The 23,914-nt window shown below is 47.0% G+C and overlaps 1 protein-coding gene across 1 annotated transcript; it reads left to right on the top strand.

The window, feature by feature from the left end:
* Positions 1-488: 488 nt before the first annotated feature.
* On the top strand, positions 489-23,822 carry klhl2 (kelch-like family member 2). Its single transcript, XM_064337495.1, has 15 exons — positions 489-980; positions 4,810-4,935; positions 6,680-6,786; positions 7,778-7,899; positions 13,128-13,290; positions 15,508-15,617; positions 16,076-16,192; positions 16,608-16,757; positions 17,258-17,375; positions 17,922-18,119; positions 18,824-18,925; positions 19,734-19,862; positions 21,199-21,339; positions 21,622-21,765; positions 22,583-23,822. The coding sequence occupies exons 1-15, from the start codon at positions 913-915 to the stop codon at positions 22,609-22,611; spliced, it is 1,824 nt and encodes a 607-aa protein (XP_064193565.1). The 5' UTR covers positions 489-912; the 3' UTR covers positions 22,612-23,822.
* The last annotated feature ends 92 nt before the right edge of the window (positions 23,823-23,914 follow it).

Raw genomic sequence — 23,914 nt, forward strand, 5'->3', positions numbered from 1 at the left:
CAACACGTATAATACATACAATTCACATAACAGCTCATAACTAGCAGTTCACAGCTCACAGAATTGACCGAATGTTTAATTATAGGAAACACATCGTATAATAAATAAATAAATAATGGTCGAAATAAAAATATATGCCTACATCTGGGACATAGACTCAACTCAATATTTTCATCATTTCAAATAAATTATTTATTTGAATGTTAGTTAGGACAACAACAGGATCACATAGATCTAAATCATTGAGCATATCCTGGGTTTAGCCATTAAGGTTTAGCGAAGTTCATACAGCTAGCTAACGGTCTCGATTTAATCACCTAGCATACTCATGACTTCTCTTTTAACGTGCAACGGATAATGAGTATTTCGTAAATAGTGCAGTATATTAACCTTTGCATTTATAGTTTTGAGTTAATTTGCTTAATAATTTGTGAGCCAAGAATGCTCGCTGTTGCCAAAAGTTGCATTAGTCTTCCACAACCAGAGGGAGCTACTATTTTCTCTTCGGGTGTCCGCGCTGTTGAAAGAAGGTCTTTGCAGTTCGCAGTCCTTGTTTATATATTCCAATCAGGGGAAAATAACAGGTATCCTGGTTCACCGACCGATTTGGGAAAGGAATATATCCAAATCGTTTGGTACATTTATTTCTTAGCGAAATCCACTTATAGGGCTGTGCCGCAGTGCTCGAAAACGGAATATCACTTAGCTAATTTAGCTGAGCTAGCTGAGGAAAAATCCCATGCCGAACACTGAATTTACAACAGATTGAATGACACACCAATACTAGTCACCGTTTCCGACAATGGAGCAGAATTAGGAGGTGGCTGTCCAAATGGATTGGAACCCGTATCATCGGCACAAAAACCTGGGTGTGCATTTCTCTGTTTAAAAAAGACCCAGTTCTGAGATGGAATGGTGCAAGCCGCTGCGTTCAGTTTCCACGGTCTGAAAAGAGGCGACACAATGGAAATAAACCCAATGTAAGCGAATGGCGTGGTGGTGACTGTTTTGGTATTGGGCAATAGTGCTGCTGCTTGTATTCATGTACTACTAACGTGAACAGAATGCTGCTCGCTAAGATACAACAATGCTCGGTAATAGATGGACAAACTGCAAAGTTTAGGCTATTGCCAAGCTAACCAGCTAGCTGTTTACAATGCAGTGGCCTTGATGCTCTTGGTTACTTCTATAGGCTACTGACCTGTTCGTTTTTCTTTTCATGAGCATGCATCAATAGTCGTTCAGTTTGGACCTGGATGGTTTGGGTTTGATGTGTAAATTATGCGTAGTGTTGCAGCCTTGCTGGGTGCCCTATTGCTTGTCAGGAGTTAGCCATCAGTCTTTGCGATTACCAGTATAGACATTTAGTCCGAACAGTGTATTTCGTTGTTGACCATTACGATTTTGTTCTGATTTTGATTTGACCGTCTGAAAAAAACTGTATTCTTCTTCTTGTAGTAATCCAATAGATTGTGTTGCAATCACAGCTGCTTTACACGTTGAGGAGTCAGTACCATGTTTTCTTACAACTGTCATATTTGTCTTTTAGTCTACAAGTTCGCTATAAATGCATATCTAGCTAGCATGTCTGTGTCGAGGGAATCGGAAATGTCTCCAAGGCTTCACGTTTATTACATTTAATGTATGTTAAGTTTATGCAGTCGTGGAAGCACTGTATGCATTGCTTATTGAAACATTAGCCAGCTAATCACCCTTGTGAAAACCGACATGTGCTTTTTTATGATTCGACCACGGCAGTGTGGCGAGATGTGATCGACATTCGGAAGACCTAGCATGCAGATAACACTGTAACGTACAGTGCCTCAGTGTGTGTGTGTGTGTGTGTGTGTGTGTGTGTGTGTGTGTCCTCGTCCGCGTGTTGTCCTTTGTCATACCTCAGTGTTGGGAGCCGCTTTGATAACTGCATCATAGAACATTTTTTTTGCATTGAATGAATCGTTTGCTTTGTCTCAGGTGTTTTAACGTTGGTGAGACACTAATAGGTGCGCTACTACAGCCTGACGCCTTTCTGTCTTACTTTGAACAGGAAGCGTCATATGCATCGCTGACTTATAATTTGTCCTCAGAAGAGTCCTTTCTGCTGCACATATTTTCCCCTAAAATGTAAAACTAAGAAGGTGCAATATGTGCTGACATTTGACTCTGCCTGAACAGATGGACAGTTGGGAGATCCCCCAGTGAATCCAGTTAACCACGTTGGTTCCTTAGTGTTCTTTTTATACTTTAAATATATATAGAGACCGGTAAATAACATCAAATTTTCTTCATATGGATTCACCATTCACCCTTTAGTAGCTGAGTTTCTGCCAGCTATTTTCGTGCCTTATGTTTAATTTAATTAGGACTGTTAGTGTGTGATTCAAGTCCCTCTCTTTGGATTTGTTGCCAAACAGCCAGATGCCTGATTACTTTCATACACAAAGGCCAGCAGAACTGGATAAGTTGTAGGCTAGGTTTTCAATGGATGGCAGAATTTATTTATTATTTATTTATTGCTTAATTTGGTTTACATCTCTACAGTGACACTGAAGCACATTTCCCTGTTCACCATTTGTTTCCCTCCATTTGAAAAAAAAGATATTTCTAATTTCCCTTTTTGCCCACGTAGAAAAAAATAGGTCCACGGTCACTGTGAATGTAACTCATCAGAATAGGTCACTAGAACCTTCCAAGCTGTGTAACTTGGCAACCAAATTCTCTAAAATGGGATTCATTACATTTCCGGGAAAGTCTTAATGGCAGGTTCTGACACATTCTTATCTTCTCAGTCTTCCACTACTGATTAAAAAAATATTTTTAATCACACACTTTGAATCTAATTTTGAACATTTTTTAAAAAGTGGCGTAGGGAATGGCAGTTTTGGTTTAAAAAAAATGTTTTAAAAAAAAAACTTAATTTGTCTGTACTTCTGCACTAGCAAGGCTGCAATAATAGACCCACATTTGTGCCAGTGAAAACCCTTTATTTAGAGTACCGTGTCACTTGTATTTCTGTTCCGTATGGAATATTTGCATTAAATTCAGTTTGTGTGTAAAATTAGATTTGTTGGCTGTGGAATAGGGTGCTTGTTTCTGTAGGCAGTGGTACATAATGTGTTCTTATGTTTCAGCGTCTGAGTGTGAGGTAATAATAGGCAGTGTTGTGTATGATAGCGGTTCCCATTTCAGTGCAGCCAGTGTGACGTGTGAACAGATTTGGAGGCTGCAGTTTAAAGTGGATGGTTTCACGTTTTTTCCTTGAAGGATCAAGTATATGTTGGTTTTGCCTGACAGGATGTAACGCATTACCACTTCCACATTAACAAACTTGCCTTGCTTTATTTTTCGTTTTGTCTGATCTACATTCACTTGAGCAGAAGCAATATGATTATGTGTGAAGTGATATTTCCTGTGATTGAATGATGTTATGTTGTGGGTTTCAGTTTGTATGACATTGTTTATGTAGTTTTGATACCTAAAGGTATTTAATACATAACCTATGTAATAGGCTAAATTAAAAAATATTTATCTATGTTTTTACATAAACGCTTGTATGTGCTTTCGTACTTGGCCAGTGATTTTTATTCGAACGATTATTGTGCTTTGATTTTGATTGAGAGCACGGGTGTAAACTGAATGTGTAAGTGACTTTTTTTGGAGGAAGTGGAGTTATTTGTGAATATGGAAGAAATGTATGACGTTGAAGATCTTGGCTACTGTTTGAGCTTCATGATCTTCGCAGCTTTGTGGCAGTAGGCACCTGTGCCCTGTGACCAGGGGGTGGAGCATAGAGTGTACATAGTGTCTGGAGAGGGTTGGAGGGGTCAGGCGGTGAAGTCTGGGAAGGGGAAACTACCCCGCCTGCCCATGTTTAGGGCAAAAAAGCTTGCTGCTCATTGATGGGGAATGGTGAAAATAAAGGTGATTTAACTACAGTACCAAAGAAAACCTCATCAGTCATTTTTTGTGATCATAAATGTCAATATGTGTAGCAGTTTGTGTATTGGTTGTTTTGGTCCTGAAGTTTTGGGAAAATATGTATTAGAACGTACATATTGTATTAGGCCTACATATGACATATTTTCACAATCTGCTTTTCATATGAAATGTAGGCTAACGATCGTTAATCGCGTTTCAGAATGCAGTCGGGGAAGTTTTACTCTGCCTTCCAAAGCCTGATCTAGCCCATTCGCTTTAAAGGGAGCTCCAATATTTCTCCCTCAGCATGTGCAGTACAGGCTTACTTCCGGGACTTCACAAGCTTATAGGCTAGTAGGTTAGCTGAAGGTGTGCTCACCTGTCTAATTAAATATGCATGTCTGTGGGGGTGGAGCCCTGTTGTTGTCCTATAGATTGAGGTGGAGATTCTTCAGTAAACATTTGCCTATGCGAGTGCGTAATATAGCATGGAACAGACAGGGGAATGATAAGGTCTCTCTCTCTCTCTCTCTCTCTCTATTGTCACCAGAAATGTTGTCTGCCTTTAGCTATAACTAATTTAACTTTGTTAAAAAGATAAACACTGACTCTGTAAAATAAGTAGGCTACGTAAAAGAGAAGAAATATAAAAGAAATGTACAAATACATTTGTTGTGGGTAGAAGCTGCTGTACAGTAATTGCGCAGCTCACATTCCTAATAAAATGTCCCAAATAGAAAGGCTTTTTTTGTCACAATTCAAGTCGGCACACAAATGCTGACGGTCCCTCGTCGTGCCGGAGACTGTGACCGGGATGATTGACGCGGCGGAAAGGCGCAGCTCTCCGGGTGCCTCTGCGTCACGCCCGGTCTCGTCTGCCCTCGCCCACAGATGCACCAAGCTCTGCCAACACAAGCCCCACGAGCTGAAGGACGACGTGTCGGAGAAGCAGTGCCCCGTGACCGTCAACCCGCGCCACATGAAGAAGGCCTTCAAGGTCATGAACGAGCTGCGCAGGTCAGCGTGCGTCCGTCCGTACGTCCGTTTGCGTTTGCGTTTGCGTTTCCGCGCCAACGCGGAATGCCCACTTACCAGACGGCCCTCTCGCGGGGCCGAATCCCGCTGCCAGGGTAACAGTCGGTCAGATTCAGGCCAAATCGCCTTTAAATAGGGAGGAAACATTCTCAACAGGAGGGGAGGTAGAGTGCTGCCAAAAAATTTTTTTAGGTAGACGCCAGGTAGGCTAACTCGAACCCAGGTGCTCTTGAAGGCAGGGTGCTTACGGAGTTACAGCAGGAGCAGGCGAAAAAAGATTCCACTTACTGGAAACTTGAGGCACACTCGCGCAGTAGGAAATATTTTACAAGCCTGTATTGTAGAGCCATATCTGCTGGTATTAAGTTAAAAACTTAATGCCGTTTTTGACCTCACATAGTCTTCATCAGGGTGTAGACCCTGTGAGGTCACAACCGGTCAGTTTTTTTTTAACTTAATATCAGCAGATATGCCGCTACAATGAAGGCTTTTAAAATATATCCTTTTGCGCAAGTGAGCCTGTAGTTTCAAGTAAGTAGAATTTTTAATATCTTTTTTTTTCCGGCTACTCCAGGGGGGGGGGAAAAAAAGGCGCGAAGTGAAATTTTAGATTAGATTGCTGCCTAACCCGCCACCTTTACATAAGGGAAAACACAACCGTCAACATGAAGGCTAAATTGAATGGCGGTTATACTGAACCACGTATGGCCACGTATGCTGCAAAATCTAAGGCTACTGTGTCGGTGTTGTGCCCAGCTTAATTATACCCGCTCTGTCATTAGCGCTGGAAATGGCTGAATGTGTTTTTGGATTGTGCCGGGTCAGCATTCTCAGGCCCAGGACAGGTGTGGCAGAACGAGGCTGTGTGCGGGTTAGATAAAGCTGGGGAAGCACACGGCACACGGCCTGCACGTCTCCGGGGGCGGCGTTTCCACCTGTTCGTTAGTCATGTGCTCCGTCTCCGAGCAACAGAGCCCTTTCCAGGGAACACCTGTGAAATGACCCACTTCAACCCCAGGGGCGTGGGCTGCAGTAGGTTGGTCCTGATGGGGATTTTCTTGCTAACGTGATTGGTCCTTCAGACCTTCGCTGCTCGTGACAGAGGTACTTCCTGTCTGACAGCCTCTGAACCAGAGCTGGATGATTGTCCCCTTTAGGTTCGCCTAGCTCTGAAATACACACAAACCCCTTATCAGTCAGAGCCACTAATTCGGCAGTGTAAGTATCACATAATTTAATACGGGCTTGCATTATGTATTGCCCTTACCGAGAGGACTGCACATTTTACATATCCTCTGTTCACATGGCTGGAAATGTATTTAAAAAAAATAATGTGACTTAATTCTATTCTGTTCGATCTTGTTGTCTGAGTTGTGCCTTTTTGCGAAAGACCTATTGCAGGGGTGCACAACTGCGGTCCTGGAGGGCCGGTCTGTGTGCTGGTTTTTGTTCCATCCAATTGCCTCAGCTTTAGTTATCTGACAGCTCTATAACCTACACTTGTTCACTCGTGTACTTGAGCGCAGTAAAATCTTTAGGATGCACTTGCAATCTGCGGCTGTCATACAGATGTCAGCTCAAGGTACGATTCTGCTAATGAAATAATTAAGGGCAGAAGTTGGCGCAAAATCCTGAAACGGATCGGCCCCTGTTGTGCACCCCTGACCTATTGCCATGTTTAAAAAAAGGATGATGATGATGTTGATGTTCTGTCTCGCTCTGGCAGTCAGAACCTCCTGTGTGACGTGACCATCGTGGCGGAGGATGTGGAGATAACTGCTCACAGGGTGGTGCTGGCGGCTGGGAGCCCCTACTTCCACGCCATGTTTACAGGTCTGTGTGTGAGTGTGTGTGTGAGTGTGAGTGTGAGTGTGTGTGTGTGTGTGAGTGTGTGTGAGTGTGTGTGTGTGTGTGTGTGAGTGTGTGTGTGAGTGTGTGTGTGTGTGTTGCGTTCTCACAGGGGAGATGAGCGTGTGTATATGTGTATGTGTGTGTATATATATGAGTGTGTGTGAGTGTGAGTGTGCGTGTGTATGTGTGAGTGTGTGTGTGTGTGTGTGTGTGTGTGTGTGTGTGTGTGTGTGTGTGTGTTGCGTTCTCACAGGGGAGATGAGCGTGTGTATATGTGTATGTGTGTGTATATATATGTGTGTGTGTGTGTGTGACGCTGTTGTGCTCTCACAGGGGAGATGAGTGTATATATGTGTGTGTGTGTGTGTGTGTGTGTATATATGTGTGTGTGTGTGTGTGTATGTATATATGTGTGTGTATGTGTGACGCTGTTGTGCTCTATCAGGGGAGATGAGTTTATATGTGTGTGTGTGTGTGTGTGTGTGTGTGTATATATGTGTGTGTGTGTGTATGTATATATGTGTGTGTGTGTGTGTGTGACGCTGTTGTGCTCTCTCAGGGGAGATGAGTGTGTGTGTACATGTGTATATATATGTGTGTGTATGTGTGTGTGTATATATATGTGTGTGTGTGTGTGTATATATATGTGTGTGTATGTGTGTGTGTATATATATGTGTGTGTGTGTGTGTATATATATGTGTGTGTATGTGTGTGTGTGTGTGTGTGACACTGTTGTGCTCTCCCAGGGGAGATGAGCGTGTGTGTATATGTGTATATATATGTGTGTGTGTGTGTGTGTGACGCTGTTGTGCTCTCTCAGGGGAGATTAGTGTGTGTGTATATGTATGTGTGTGTGTGTATATGTGTGTGTGTGTGTGACGCTGTTGTGCTCTCTCAGGGGAGATGAGTGTATATGTGTGTGTGTGTGTGTGTGTGTATGTGTGTGTGTGTGATGCTGTTGTGCTCTCACAGGGGAGATGAGCGAGAGCAGGGCCAAGCGGGTCCGGATCAAAGAGATGGACGGCTGGACGCTCGGGACGCTCATCGACTACGTCTACACGGCCGAGATCCAGGTCACGGAAGAGAACGTGCAGGTGAGGTCACCTGACTGACGCGCCGCCTCACAGTGGTCCCCAAACCTGTTCCTGGAGGTCTACCGTCCTGTAGGGTTTTCACCCAAACCCTAACAAAGCATCCCTCATTTATCAGCAACACTGGGCAGCCAAACATTAAAACAGCTACAGCGGGGCCCGCCCAACCCTGCTCCTGGAGATCTACCATCCTGTAGGTTTTCATCCGGACCCTAACAGACCACGCCTCATTCTGCCAATTAGCAGCTGTCTAGCTGCTGAATGCGGTGTGCTTTATGAGGATTGGAGTGAAAAACCTTCAGGACGGTTCCCAGGAAGGACTGTGCCACTGTGTCCTACAGCAAAGTGCTTAACTTGCATTGCTTCATTACGTATCCAGCCGTGTAAACGGATTGTGTGTAATAATGTAAAAAGTTGTGCGTGTCGCCCTGGATACGAGCATCTGCTAATTGCCTGTGATTCAACGTATTGTAGTGTCTGTTGCCACGGTCACACCATCCCTCGCTGCTCCATTGAAGTGCGCTAAAAAGGCCAACCAGGGTCGACTGCGTTTAGGAAACCCAGGGAAAGGGCATTGTTGTCCGTAAATGGAGGCTCTGCGTTCTGCTGTACACTGTCCGCAGACCGTGTGTTCATCATGCGTATCGATGGATTTCTGAAAAGAAGTTCAGATAAATTTCAGGCTTCGGTTCAGGAAGGCATGTTTGCAGATGTTCATTGTGCAGAGAGCCGCTCCGGCTAGCCCTTGTGAAATCACGTTTGCCCATCACCAGATTTCGTTAGCGAGCTGTGCGGGAACACGAAGCTCCCTTCACGACGGCGGTTGTGAAGCGCGTTTGACAGGAGCGGGAGCGCTAAATGTCGGATGAGGGAATGCCATTGGAACCCGCGTTCCCCTCGCCGCGCTCTCCGCGATTTCGCCGACTCGCGCTTTGCTTTGTCTCCTTTGTTTCCATGGCGACCGTGGTAACAGGTCCTCATAAATTGTAATGAGGATTGCTGCACTTTGGTTTGAAAAAGGGTGGGGTGGGGGGGGGGGGGGTAAAAGCATCGCTCGCGATATCGCATTACTGATGGTATTTATTTCCCTGATGATATGATTTGTTTTGACTTTCCGTCTTTATAATTTTGTGATCCTGTTTGCGTTAGCCGTATTGCTAACTAAGGCTACTATCAAATAAGGAGAGTGATTCACACAATGCACCAAAAAAGATTTACCCTTACCTTCGACAGAACATTTCTGTTACTGTGTGAGATTTTGTCTTGTTTCACCCTTAGAGACAAGTGGGAGGGATTCGGTCGGTGGGAATAGTAGCGTTTATTACCTGTGACTTACTCTCTGCGTACTCGTATGCGCTGCTTGCAGCTGTGGTGTGGGGAAAAAAAGCAGTTCAGCAGCGAGGGCATACATGAGCACACTTGTACATAATCAGACATTCCAAATTCAGGTGGTATTGGAGATGCCAAAATTTTAGGGTAAAAATGAATAACTTAAGATGAAATTACAAAAATTACTTGGCGAGGGTAAGTCCAGTTAATAAAACCAAATTAAATGGACTTACACGTGAGGGAAACGTGGCTATGTGTGGGGAAGGAAAGCATGTTGGAGTCAAAGCTGTAGTCTTACCCAGCGAGCCGCCCCCTTCCCCTCACACATTCACGGGACAGATGGTGTGGATTTGACCACCACTCCGCGGTGGGTGGAATGGAAATGTTAGCTGTGGGAGTTGTACCCAACACTCCTTGGGTGCGTGATGAAGTATGGGGCCTTTGGCTGTCATGTCCAATCAATTTTATGATTAATGCTGCTCTTTAGTTTTAGCCTGATTGCTCATATGGGCAGATGCTTAAATATCAGGGCATTTGTTTAACCCTTGAAGGTGTGACATCACAAACATGTGATTTAGAATGTTCTTAACTGAGCATTCTAATGCGATGTAATGATCACTACTGGTGATTGAAAGCAATGGAGTTCTAGAACACTGACTTAGAATTTTTTTTTTTTAAGCATTCTAAAAAAACCTACTCTTCAGAGGGTTTATAGAAATGTTTTTAATTGCTTATTTAAATTTTATGAGATAATGTGATTTTAATGTGATTTTTGTTCCTAGACAAAATATTAATTTGAGTTATATCCTGCCCTCCATAAACCAGACGGATTGCAAATTCGGTGTTAGAAGCGCAATGTTTAACTGTTAACAGCTGTTAATTACAACACATGAATTATCTTAATTTTTTCCCCTCAAATGTAGAAAAATAAATGTAAGGATGTGTAATGCCCCAAGCAGGTGCCCATGGAGGGGGTGCCAGGTGTCCCCCAAGATGATATTTAGAGATTTTATTTTTTACTCTTTATTCTGGAAGCAACCAAGTTCTTTTACTGCCCACTAATGGCGGATCTGGTATTGGTTGTTATGGAGAGCGTGCTTCCTGGATAAGTCACGGCCATTTATGTTTTAACCAATCAGCAGTGTGCTGTTTAGTGTGTTTTTAGTCGTACAGTAAGTGAACGTGAAGTAGATATCCATAACAAAACAGACACAGTGCATCAGATCTCTGGCTCTTGTGTTTACACATGGCTTACTTTGCATCATTCTTATTCTCCTGTTTTTGAAATCGGAAAATGTAGGTGTAGTTTTTTTCTTTTGGCCTAATGAACACTTGAAATGCAGGAAAAAAAATGATTGTGTCAGGTCTTTAAAAAAGCAATTGAACCAGCGCAGAAAATCCATCCCGTTTTTAGACCTGTAGGCTGTGTGTGCCGCGTGCGTTTGGTCATAATTGACGCTTGCACACAGTGCATTGTGGGAGTTGGGCTGTCGGGACAGGGCTTGCAGAACCTAAAGTAGACAGTGTCCCGCTGTGCTGAGCTGTGTCCCTGGAGACTCCATCTTTCTCTCTCTCTCTCTCTCTCTTTCTTTCGCACTCTCACACACTCTCTCTCTCTGGCTCTCTCTCTTGCTCTTTCTCTCACATACTCTCTCTCTTTCCCTCTCTCTCTCACAAAATCTTTCTCTGGCCTCTCTCTCTCTCTCTCTGGCTCTCTTTCTCACACACACTCTCTCTCCACACACACACACACTCCTCTCTCTCGCTCTCTCTCTCTCTCTCACTCTGTCTCTCTCTCTCTCTCGCTCTCTCTCACTCTGTCTCTCTCTCTCTCTCTCTCTCTTTCTGGCTCTCTCTCTCTCACACACACTCTCGCTCTCTCTCTCTCTCTCTCTCTCACACACACACTCACTGTCTCTCGCTCTCTCTCTCACTCTGTCTCTCTCCCTCTCTCTGGAGAGCCAGTGTGAGACGATGATTAAAGAGAGGACGCAACGGTTGAACAATGGGCGTGCGCTCCTAAATTTAGAACGGACACGTGAGACGGGTTTCGATCAAAGAGGCGGTGACTCTCCTTGAGAGTGAGCGGGTCAGCGGCACGCTGCGCCCGCGCGATTAATCTAACCCCGCCCGGCTGGCCACTCAGCGGTCATAATGCTGAGCCACCATCGCCGCGGTGACCCGCTCAGCTGGGAGTCGCCGTGGAGACCCAGCATTCCGCGGCGCAGAGGGCATCTGGACGGATTTCAGCTGGCACAGCAAAACAGCCTGTTCCAAGATAATTCTTCTTCTTTTTTAAACAACAAAATAAAACGTATTTATAATCCCCACTGCAACATCCTTGATATTGTTATTGTTCACAGTGATATTAGAGGTTTTCTCTGGTTGTTTATGTGTAATGTAACTATTAAAAAAATACGGATATTTATTGCACAGGGCTGGCAGACGCTCCACATTTATTGATGAGGTAACCGCGTCGAGCACGCTTCCAAACGGAGACGGATTTATAACTGCGGTCCACCTCCGCGGCCTCCCCCTGGGGTCCCGCTCCTCAGAGGACCGTCCCGAGCGTCTTTTCGCGGGACCGAGCGGTCTTTATCCGAGCTGAAGTGACGCGCTCACGTTCTGGTCGATGATGCGCCATTTTCGCCGCGTCCCCTGAGCGTTGGGAACGAGAGGACAGATTGGCGCTCTCTCTGTGCGTACGAGCAGCACTTGGCAGTGTCTACCCCTCCTCTCCAGCAGTTGTTGCTGGGAGAAAAAAAAAAAAATTCAAAGCCCTGGTCCAGAAATCTCGTCCTGTCTGTGTCCGTGCGTTTTCTGCGTGCGTGGGAGTCAAGATCTGTCACACACGGAGACGTGTGAGTGAATATATTAAAATATATTTTCTTTGAATTTTTCAGCATCCTTTTTCAGCTTGTATCTCTGCTAACAAACTGGTGCCCCTTTTTCATTGCTGGTGTACCTTTAAAGTGGGAATGTGACATGTTAGTATTCATTTTAAGCTTTGTTGTGACACTGTATTTGGTGTGTATTTATAGGAATAGTAGTGTGTAAACTGTAAATGGCAGCAAAGTGGTGTATAATATAATGGGAAACTGCTTTGGAGAAGATGAGAAAATTAAGTCCATGGAAAGAAATTGGCAGTTTAACACATCTTTTTCAGTTTAGTTTCAGTGTTAACAAGTATTTCTTCATAGAAAAAATGAAAACATACGCTATATGACTGCACAATAAGTCGAAGATGGGGTTTCTTGTGTATTGTTTAACGCTTCCATTTTGTCTGTGAATATGTGCATATATTAGACATATTAGTAAATCCGTGTTTTATTATCTGATTAATCAAATAGTTTAATAGATTATTTGTCCTGCTTTAAATCCTGAATGTGAGTGTGTTTTTCACTCTGTGTGTGTGAGTATGTGAGCATGTGTGCGTGCATGTGTGTGTGTGTGTGTATACGTAGATATATTTATAGAGTGTGTGTGTGTATTTATACATTTATATATACAGTATTTGTGTGTATATATGTATAAATATACAGTGTGTGTGTGTGTCTATATATATATGTGTATATACAATGTGTGTGTGTGTATATATATGTACGTATACAGTGTGTGTGTGTATATATGTATATATATATATATGTATATATACAGTGTGTGTGTATATATATGTATATATACTGTGTGTGTGTGTATATATATGTATATATACAGTGTGTGTGTGTATATATATGTATATATACAGTGCGTGTGTGTGTGTGTTTACATATATAAATGTATATATTCTGTGTGTGTGTGTTTCCTCAGGTGCTGCTGCCGGCCACAGGGCTGCTCCAGCTGCAGGGTGTGTGTGTGTGTGTGTATATATATGTTTACAGTATATGATTGTGTTTGCGCAGGTGCTGCTCCCGGCTGCAGGGCTGCTCCAGCTGCAGGATGTGAAGCAGGCCTGCTGTGAGTTCCTCAGCTCCCAGCTGCACCCCACAAACTGCCTGGGCATCCGCGCCTTCGCCGACATGCACGCCTGCAGCCAGCTGCTGGGCCAGGCCAACACCTTCGCAGGTAAGAGCCTCGCGCACGGCCTGCTGGGATAGATCTATACCTCCACAGGTATGAGCCACAGTCTGCTGGGCCAGGCCAACACCTTTGCAGGTAAGAGCCTCACGCACAGCCTGCTGGGATAGATCTATACCTCCACAGGTATGAGCCACAGTCTGCTGGGCCAGGCCAACACCTTCGCAGGTAAGAGCCGCTTGCATGGCCTGCTGGGATAGATCAACACCTGCGCAGGTAAGAGCCACAGCCCTGATGGCTTCAGCGCTGTCTGGAGTCTTTGAAGAGCTGCAGCATCACTGTACTCCTCTCTGTCAGCTTTTATTTGTCCTGCTTAGCAAACTCTAAACCAAAGTGAATGTTTTGCTTGCTTAAGTAAAGCTTTTATAGATAATGGTATAACAAAACAGAAATAAGAGTAACTGCTGATCTCTGTCTTGTGTGGCTTTTGGGTGCGGAGGTTTTTTGGGGAGCAGTGAAGAATTTCTGAACAGGCTGAAACATTCAGATGACAGAACAGGCCAGAGAGCGAGATTCAGCGCTGGGTTTTATTCCAGTAAAGATTCCTTATCCAGAGCATGGGGCTGATATTAATGTCTCTTGTCCTCTTTAGTACATGCTGCGCTCCTTTAGATATATGTACTCGAGCAGTGTGTTCCTTAATCACCCTGTGACCCCAGGCATTGAGCCTTATTAAACAGGAACTGTGTTATTGCAGGACTCCTGCCCGTGGGACCGCACTCGCAGCGTGACTGCGCTGGTGACTGCGCTGAGCGGCGTGGGCGGCCGGACGTGGGGTCACCGCAGATGCACGTTAGCGTCGGGCTGTGCCGGGCTAATGGGCACGTCCGGCGTAGTCAGAGCGGAAGTGGGACGCGTAGATCAAAAGGGGGGTCGCAGAGGGCGGGCGGGTCGTAATGAGGGAACCGTAAAAACGCCGGGGGGGGGTGGGCTCTGTCCTTCAGGAGAAGGTTCTAGGAGGTGAGGTCAGCACAGAGCGTGGGCAGGGGATCGAGCGGGGTTGACGGCGTGGGTTTTGGGGCTGGTCCGGGCTGCGCTGCGCTGCGCTCTTCTCCAGTCCGCACGCTGAGAGCGAAACTGTGTGAACTCGGCGAAAAACACGACTCTGCGTCTTTCATCCGGTGCTTCTGTCGATCGCTGCTGGTGTTCAGCACTGCAGACAGACAGAGCTGAAACCCAAAGCTCACTCTGCTTTATTCCAAAATAAGACTGTCCCAAGCTAAAAATAACAAAAAAGGGGGTGTTGCGTAGTGGTTAAGTCTTTAAACTTTTAAACCTTTCATTTGTCAGTTTTCCCAAAAAAAAAACCAAAAAAAAAAACATTTTACAGGCAGTTAACGTTTCAGGGAAAAAAAATCTACATAAAACATTTGTGTCTCATTGAGAGACTCAAAAAAGAACTATAACTTAAAAAAGAAAAGAAAAAAAAGAAAATGCATCGTTGACCTCAAAGAGCCATCAGAGGTCAGGGGTCACGCTCCACGGGTCACACGTTGATGCCGGAAAAGCCCTTTGAAACGTCTCGCGTCTCGGCGATAGCCGGATGCAGTTAACAGGCGGTTGCCGTCTCTGGGTTTCCCTGGCAACCAGCTGACCCCACAGACAGTGCCGGTTCCTGTTTCCCTGGCGTCGGCCGCTGCTATTGGACGGCAGCCCGGTACCTGTTGCCGTGAGAATTTCACTGTGCTGCTCGCTGTAAAGCCTGTGACTGCGGCCCTTTAGGGTTGGCTAAGCCCGCGCAGCGTATGCACGGCCCAAACTGCAGTCCAATGAAAAGGACACAAGTCTGCAAATGCCCTCTTTGGTAATTCGTGGTGTTTTGCTGTGGCGATGTGATGAAGCAATGCAGTGGTCCTGCGGTGTGGTCAGTTTGAATTGAGCATCGTGGTGCAGATGTATCACTTTAGCGGGGAACGTCTAACAAAATGTACAGCGGCCTGCTGAAGTATTCAGGCCCATGTACTGTTTACACATTTCACGGTACAGAAACTGAGAGAAATGTATATGTTAGTTTATCGTGTACAGAGTCTGAGGGAAGTCTCTATGGTAGTTTATCGTGTACAGAGTCTGAGGAAAGTCTCTATGGTAGTTTATCATGTACAGAGTCTGAGGGAAGTCTCTATGGTAGTTTATCATGTACAGCGACTGCAGGAAGTTTTCATGTTTTCATGTATGTGGTAACCCCCCCCCCCCCCCCCCCCACAGAGCAGCACTTTTCAGAGGTGGTGCTGAGTGAGGAGTTTCTGAACCTGGGCATGGAGCAGGTGTGCAGCCTAATCGCCAGCGACAAGCTGACCATCCCGTCTGAGGAGAAGGTACGTCAGCCCCCCATCCCGTATAAACCCAGACCATATGACCCCTAATCCCCTTCTTCAGTCTTTCCTGTGTGGAGCTTTTTCAGTATCAGCAAAAAAATAATAATGGAAAAGGCTCAATTATGTCATAAAGATGGCATTTATTATCTGGTGTGCCCATTCCTGGAACAGAAATTGGTGGGTGGCCTAAGCTTTTGTGGGTGGGGCATGGTGAAATTGGACGTGGTGCTTGGGCATAATTCCCACTATTGATTAACAATCATATTTACTAGGAAAAGCAGGTCGCTGGAGTTGTAAGGCTGTTATTGTTTGCCTTTTAATCGGTAAAGGGTATTCTGCTAGCCTACACGTTAGCCTACATCCAGCGATGGCTCTGGACGGTGGAGCAGAGCTGTGATTGGTCGCGCAGGTGCCGGAGGCGGTCGTTCATCGTTCGTGCTTGTGTTTGCGACGCGCAGGTGTTCGAGGCCGTGATCGCCTGGGTAACCCACGACAAGGACGTGCGGCAGGAGCACATGGCTCGCCTCATGGAGCACGTGCGTCTCCCCCTGCTCTCCCGGGAGTACCTGGTACAGGTACGTGCGTACGTGCGTGCGTGTTCTTGTGTTCCGTCACACTGCATTCCCAAAAAAGAAAATTGTAGCATATTGCAGCAGGGATTTTTTGAAACAGGAACTGAATATGCAGAATTTTGGTTGCTTATGGAAAGGGGGAAAAGCATCTTTTCACCGAATGGCCCCCCAGGCTTCTGTGGACGTGTTGGAAAACATAATAGACCGAATTTACACCCTCCCTCTCCCTCAGTCGGTCCGCTAGTGCCCTTGAATTGTAAATGGTAGCTTTGAATAATAAATATTCAAAGTTCACTGATACTTCACTAAAAGACTGTAGTAAGAAGGTGCCCTTGCAGTGGTTTATGAGGACGATATTACACACGATTCATCGCAGACGCTGGGTCTGAATGCCATTTTTCTGCGTCTCTTTTCCCAGAGAGTTGAGGAGGAGACCCTGGTGAAGAACAGCAGCGCTTGTAAAGATTACCTCATCGAAGCGATGAAGTACCACCTGCTGCCCGCCGACCAGCGAGCGCTGATGAAGACGGTCCGGACCAGGATGAGGACCCCCGTCAGCCTGCCCAAGGTAGAGCGGTACTGAACTATCAGCCTACCCCCAGGTAGAGTGGTACAGAACTATCAGCCTACCCAAGGTAGAACGTTGGTATAGCCTGTTGCTGCCATGTAGTGCCCATGTTATAACACTGACGAGACATTCCAGTAGCGTTGTGTGGACAATTTGTGTTACCCTGGAAGGAACTGGTTTTGAGTTCAGTGTGGCACACTTAGTGAAGGGCAATTTACCAGAATCTGGAAAACCCTCAAAATATGGACTTAAATGAAATGAGAATGTAAGCTTGTAAGCATTGCATATCACCATGGGCAAGGGTGTCTCATAAAGTGTGATTTAAAATCGTTCAGTAACTAAAGGTTTTTTTTGACACCTGTACATATTAGCTGGACATACAGTGGGAGTGTCTAGCACTGTGGGAGGTGGGGTTTGTGACCTGCTCTGTTCTGATTGGTGCAGGTGATGGTTGTGGTGGGAGGCGGGGTTTGTGACCTGCTGTGTTCTGATTGGTGCAGGTGATGGTTGTGGTGGGAGGCCAGGCCCCGAAGGCCATCCGCAGTGTGGAGTGCTACGACTTCGAGGAGGAGCGCTGGTACCAGGCGGCCGAGCTTCCGTCCCGGAGATGCCGAGCAGGTTTGAGTTCTCTCCCCAAATACCCCGCTTACGGTCCCGGTCAAAAGCCAAGACTTGAGAGGAACAGTTTCTCCCTCCTTGATGAAGCCCTTGCGCAAATAACCAACTTTAATGAGCTTTAAGAAGGTGCATTACATCGGAATGTTGCGGCTTCTGGGAACTTTCAGTCTTAATAACACAGTGTACAGAGTATCTGATGAGTCATGACCAAGGGTGTCCGGTCTTATATGATTAGGGCTGGTGTGGCTGCAGGTTATTGTCTTAGCCCAGCACTACAACGCCTGATTCTACTAATTAAGGCCTTGATTGAAGACCATGATTAGTCCCCATGACGTCTTTGTCCATGGGATCTCCATGGCGTCTCCATTGCGTCTCCATGACGTCTCTCTCCATGACGTCTCTCTCCATGGCATCTCCATGACGTCTGTCTCCACGGCATCTCCATGGTGTCACCATGACGTCTCTCTACATGGCATCTCCATGACGTCTGTCTCCGTGGCGTTTTGCAGGACGCCGTGTCTCACCCCTGCCCTGTCCTTGTTCCAGGTGTGGTCTATATGGGGGGGCTGGTCTACGCCATCGGCGGGTTCAACGGGTCGCTGAGGGTGCGCACGGTGGACTCCTACGACCCGGCCAAAGACCAGTGGATCTGCGTGGCCAGCATGCAGGACCGGCGCAGCACGCTGGGGTCGGCCATGCTCAACGGGCTCCTCTACGCCGTCGGGGGGTTCGACGGGAGCACAGGTACCCAGGGCGCCGTTCGGTGCTCGTGTTCTCCTGCCTTCCCCTTCTCACGGCTCTGGCATCGCTCCCCGCTGTCTGGTCTGGGGAAGCAGCGCCGCCGCCTGACCAGAGCGGCTCCAGACCTGGTTTAAATGGCCCGAAAAGAAAATGGCCGTGGAATTGCTGGAAATGGCGGTTAAATTTGAAAAGGCAGACCCCTGAGAATTTGCAACCAAACCTGTTACTGTCTAAAACGTACAATGGAATGAAAGAAGAGATGGGAGGAGGTAGTTGGAGAGTTGTCCTACTACTGTAGAATGTCCGGTGCGATTAAAATTTTTTTTAACCATAGTGACTTACAAAAGTCTTAAATAAAGTACAGTTAAAACTTGAATGAATTTCCACTATAGCACAGGTGTCAAACTCTAGTCCTGGATTGTTTTAGTGTCTACTTTTTGTCAGCATTTTTCAGGCCCAATGATTCATTTAAGCCTCTGATTGGCTAAAGACAGGTTAATTGACAGCTGAATGAAACCTGAAATCTCGAAAACCTGTAGACCCCCGCAGCCTTCCAGGACTTGGGGTTGGATGCACCCTGCGCAGCATTCAAAATGTGGTTCCAGTAAGAAAGAAGTGTTCCATCTAGTGGAGAGAACGGGTAATGCGACGTAGTCGGGAGCGACGGACGCCGTGCTCAGGAACTGTGCCTCGTTTCTCCCCGGCAGGTCTGTCGACGGTGGAAGCGTACAACGCCAAGACCAACGAGTGGTTCCACATCGTGCCCATGAACACCCGCCGCAGCAGCGTGGGCGTCGGAGTCGTCGCCGGTAAGGGGCTGTGGCCGCCAAAACTTTTTTTTGCGGTGTGTAGAAAAAAAAAAAAAAAACGTCCTGAAAAAAAAAAAACAAACATCACATGGTATTTTATCATTGTTCGGAAAATTAAGTTAAAATTAGACCTTGGTTTCCGTCGCAATAATTAATTCCTGAAGCCTGAAGGAGGCCTTCCTCTGGGATTTGAGACAGGAAGATGTTTCAAAAGAAGTTTTAGAGGACGATGCAGTCAGCCAGCTGTGGTTGTTTTTCAGACTATTCTAGAACTGCTCATCCCCACAGAGCTTGTATGGCATGCGACCACCTGCTGCTTTGTGTGTGTGTGTGTGGCTGTATGCATGTGTGTGTGTGTGTGTGTGTGTGTGTGTGAAACGGTCCTCACAGCCCTGTCTGATGTGTGTTTTAGGGATACTGTACGCGGTCGGGGGATTTGTGTATGTGTGTGTGTGTGTGTGTGTGTGTGTATGAGTGTGTGTATGTGTGTATATATGCCTGTGTGTGTGTGTGTGTGTGTGTGTGAAACGGTCCTCACAGCCCTGTCTGATGTGTGTTTTAGGGATACTGTACGCTGTAGGGGGATGTGTGTGTGTGTGTGTGTGTTGGTCCTCAGCCCTGTCTGATGTGTGTTTCAGGGATACTGTACGCAGTAGGGGGATGTGTATGTGTGTGTGTGTGTGTGTGTCCTCAGCCCTGTCTGATGTGTGTTTCAGGGATACTGTACGCAGTAGGGGGATGTGTATGTGTGTGTGTGTGTGTGTGTGTGTGAAACGGTCCTCACAGCTCTGTCTGATGTGTGTTTCAGGGATACTGTACGCGGTAGGGGGCTACGATGGGGCCACACGTCAGTGCCTCAGCACTGTGGAGGCTTATAACCCCAACACCAACGAGTGGACCTACATCGCGGAAATGAGCACGCGACGCAGCGGCGCCGGTCAGTGCTGCTGCTCCTCACCGCCATTTTCTTTTATTTTCTGCTTTTCCCACGCTGGTCCCTCCTTGATCTCCATGATCGGGAGCGCCCAGTTGCATTTATCAGTTGTGGTGCTGACAGGCTGGTCTCTCCGGTACAGGTGTTGGGGTGCTCTCCGGTACAGGTGTTGGGGTGCTCTCCTGTGCAGATATTGGGGTGCTCTCCTGTACAGGTGTTGTGGTGCTGATAGGCTGGTCTCTCCTGTACAGGTGTTGGGGTGCTCTCCGGTACAGGTGTTGGGGTGCTGAAAGTCTTGTCTCTCCTGTACACGTGTTGGGATGCTTTCCTGTGCAGGTGTTGGGGTTCTGACAGGCTTGTCTCTCCTGTACAGGTGTTGGGGTACTGAAAGTCTTGTCTCTCCTGTACAGGTGTTGGGGTGCTTTCCTGTGCAGGTGTTGGGGTGCTGATAGACTGGTCTCTCCTGTACAGGTGTTGGGGTGCTGATAGGCTGGTCTCTCCTGTACAGGTGTTGGGATGCTCTCCTGTGCAGGTGTTGGGGTGCTGATAGGCTGGTCTCTCCTGTGCAGGTGTTGGGGTGCTCTCCTGTGCAGGTGTTGGGGTGCTGATAGGCTGGTCTCTCCTGTGCAGGTGTTGGGGTGCTGACAGGCTGGTCTCTCCTGTGCAGGTGTTGGGGTGCTGACAGGCTGGTCTCTCCTGTGCAGGTGTTGGGGTGCTGACAGGCTGGTCTCTCCTGTGCAGGTGTTGGGGTGCTGACAGGCTGGTCTCTCCTGTACAGGTGTGGATGCCTGTCAGGGTTTTGGGCTGAAGACTGGTCTCTCCTGTGCAGGTGTTGGGGTGCTGACAGGCTGGTCTCTCCTGTACAGGTGTTGGGGTGCTGACAGGCTGGTCTCTCCTGTGCAGGTTTTGGGGTGCTGAAAGGGCTGGTCTCTCCTGTGCAGGTGTTGGGGTGCTGAAAGGCTGGTCTCTCCTGTGCAGGTGTTGGGGTGCTGACAGGCTGGTCTCTCCTGTGCAGGTGTTGGGGTGCTGAAAGGGCTGGTCTCTCCTGTGCAGGTGTTGGGGTGCTGAAAGGGCTGGTCTCTCCTGTGCAGGTGTTGGGGTGCTGAAGGCTGGTCTCTCCTGTGCAGGTGTTGGGGTGCTGACAGGCTGGTCTCTCCTGTGCAGGTGTTGGGGTGCTGAAAGGCTGGTCTCTCCTGTGGGTGTTGGGGTGTGACAGGCTGGGTTCTCCTGTCAGTGGGGGTGCTGACAGCTGGTCTCCTGTGCAGGTGTTGGGGTGCTGACAGGCTGGTCTCTCCTGTGCAGGTGTTGGGGTGCTGACAGGCTGGTCTCTCCTGTGCAGGTGTTGGGGTGCTGAAAGGGCTGCTGTACGCCGTTGGGGGGCACGACGGGCCGCTGGTGAGGAAGAGCTGTGAGGTGTACGATCCCGCCACCAACACCTGGAAGCAGGTCGCCGACATGAACATGTGCCGGAGAAACGCCGGTGAGCAGCGCCGCCAAAACCGCCAACTGCAGCCAGCCCTCACCACGCGGTTTCTGGCACAAGGTTTGCTTTGGCCAATCTACTGCGGATAGAATATTGCAGCTCCGCCTGTTTTTACTTCGTTTTGGCTTTTACATTTTAAGCTGAATTTAGGAGAAGCGTTCACACAGTACTTTTCCAATGCTCATGTTGGCTGGAGATGTACTGTATAATGGGGGTTAAGTGCCTCCCAGTGTCAAGAGCATTCACAGATACATCGCGCTCTGTCCCTTTGTCCCACAGGGGTGTGCGCCGTGAGCAATCTGCTGTACGTGATTGGAGGAGACGACGGCTCCTGTAACCTGGCGTCCGTGGAGTTCTACAACCCCAGCACTGACAAGTGGACCCTACTGCCCTCCTGCATGAGCACGGGGAGGAGCTATGCAGGTGAGCGGGGGTGGGGGGGGAAGGAGGAGGAGAGACAGAAAGTGAGAAGGGAAGGTGCGAAAGGGAGAGAGAGGGGAAGGAGGAGAGAGAGAGAGTGGACATAGTGGACAGTAGAGTGATAGGGAGAGGGGGATAGAGGGAGGAGGAAGTGAGAGAAGGGGAAAGGGGGCATGGGGGAAGGAGGGAGTGGAAGAGGAGTGAGTGAGAGAAGGAGGGAACGGGTTAAGACGGAGAGAGGAGTTTTTGAAGGTTCTCATCATTTCATATGAACTAGATTATTATTGTTATGTATTTACATTACATTACAGGCATTTGGCAGACGCTCTTATCCAGAGCGACGTATAACAAAGTGTATAACCATAACCAGGAACAAGTGTGTCGAAAACCCTAGAGAGAAGTACCGTTCCAAGTGCAGGGAACAACCGCATAGTTCAACTTGGACCCTGTAGGTTAAACTGTTTAACACTAACACAAACAAGAACAGCAACAACGCAGTCATTGTAAAGCCTGGTCAACCTCACGTGTGGCGGGGATCTCAGACTCCAGACCTGGAGCCTGCAGTGTCTGCTGCTTTCAGCACCTAAGTACTAATTTTTAAGCCTCTGATTGGCTGAGGGGTCCCCTCACCTTTGCTCCTGAGGCCTATATCGTCTGCCGTTTGAAATGAAAGCACAGAAACCGGCAGACACTGCAGGCCCTCCTGGACTGGGGTTTGACGTCCCTGACGCAGGACGACCCCAGCAAGAGACCGGGGACGGAAAGAGCCACCACAATGTTCCCGCTGCGTAAAACAAAATGGCCGCTGTCTTTCCCACAGGCGTCACGGTCATCGACAAGCCCTTATGACTCGGCGCGGACCTGCTGCTGTCGTGACAACGAAGGCTGGGAGACCAACAGCCGCTTTCAGAGTGTGAGGCGCCTCGGTGAATCTGCCTCGTCCTGAGGCCACGCCCCCCTTTTCTCCAGGGGGAGTCTGGGAGGGGGGGCGGGGCTAACAAAGACACAAAGTGATTGCACTTAACGAGAGCACTACGTGGGATCAACCATTTAACACATGTTCTTAACTTGTGAGGATGAAGCTGAGTATAAACGTGTTTTAATACTACAAATGTGAGAGAAGTCCGGAGGTCAACGTTGCACGGGGGACCATACGTGATTCGGGTGCGGTTGGCTAGGTAGGTGTCGGAAATGTCGGGAAAATTGTGGGATTATCCGTCCCACGGTGTTGCGTAGAACGGGAAAACGAGTTTGATAAGCGTGCTAGCATGGGGACCCGTTTACTGAAGCAGCTTGGGGTGGAGCTGGTTTCTTGAGTCCAGACATTTTTGCCTTTTTACATTGATGTTCATTGAAGCATCCAGCGAACTGAAATATTACTTTGTAATAATGGTATTGTACTGAGAACAATGTGGATTATAAATGTATGTAAGAAGAGCTGAGGTATGCGAGTTTGCCTAAAAACGAAATGCCACTTAAATGAAGTTTGGAACACGGATGGGATTCCAGCACATTTCAAGACTTGAGATGCCAAAATAATTCGAGCCGTTAACTGCGTATATGTTTGAAGTTTTTTTATATATTGTGTACTTACTTTCCAATACTGGCCAAGTTTGATGCATTTCGTTGTTGTATCTAATGCGAATGTTATGGCATGCGTACTATAGCAGATTAACACCGATTTGCCTGGGACCGGAGGAGATAAATCTATCTGCATGGTCAATTTAACAAAACAAAAAAAAATGAACAAAAAAAAAAAAAAAAACATTGATTTAAGCGTAGCTGCTGTTTTTGCTGTTTCCTGCTGTGTGTGAGTGAGTCATGGATGTGATGTACTAAACTGGACCTCTTTGAAAATGACCCAACCCTTCCTCCTTCTGTTCCTTTGTTTTTTCCCCCCCCTCTTTCTTTCTTTCTTTCTTGCTTGCTTTCCTCTTTTCCTTTTGTGGACTTATACTATGATTATCGTCTGTGTAAAGAGGAATGTTGTGCAATGACCTATGAACCGTTTCATAACTTGTTTTTTATTGTTATTAACGATAATAAATATGCTTCTTGGATTCTTGGGTCTGGAGCTTCCTCAGTTTGTTTTCCTGATGAGGAGCTGTGTGCTGAGGCTTTATGAATGCTTTGGGAAATCACAATCGCAGAA

This window comes from Anguilla rostrata, chromosome 5 (assembly GCF_018555375.3).
Source record: "Anguilla rostrata isolate EN2019 chromosome 5, ASM1855537v3, whole genome shotgun sequence".
Lineage (NCBI taxonomy): Eukaryota > Metazoa > Chordata > Actinopteri > Anguilliformes > Anguillidae > Anguilla > Anguilla rostrata.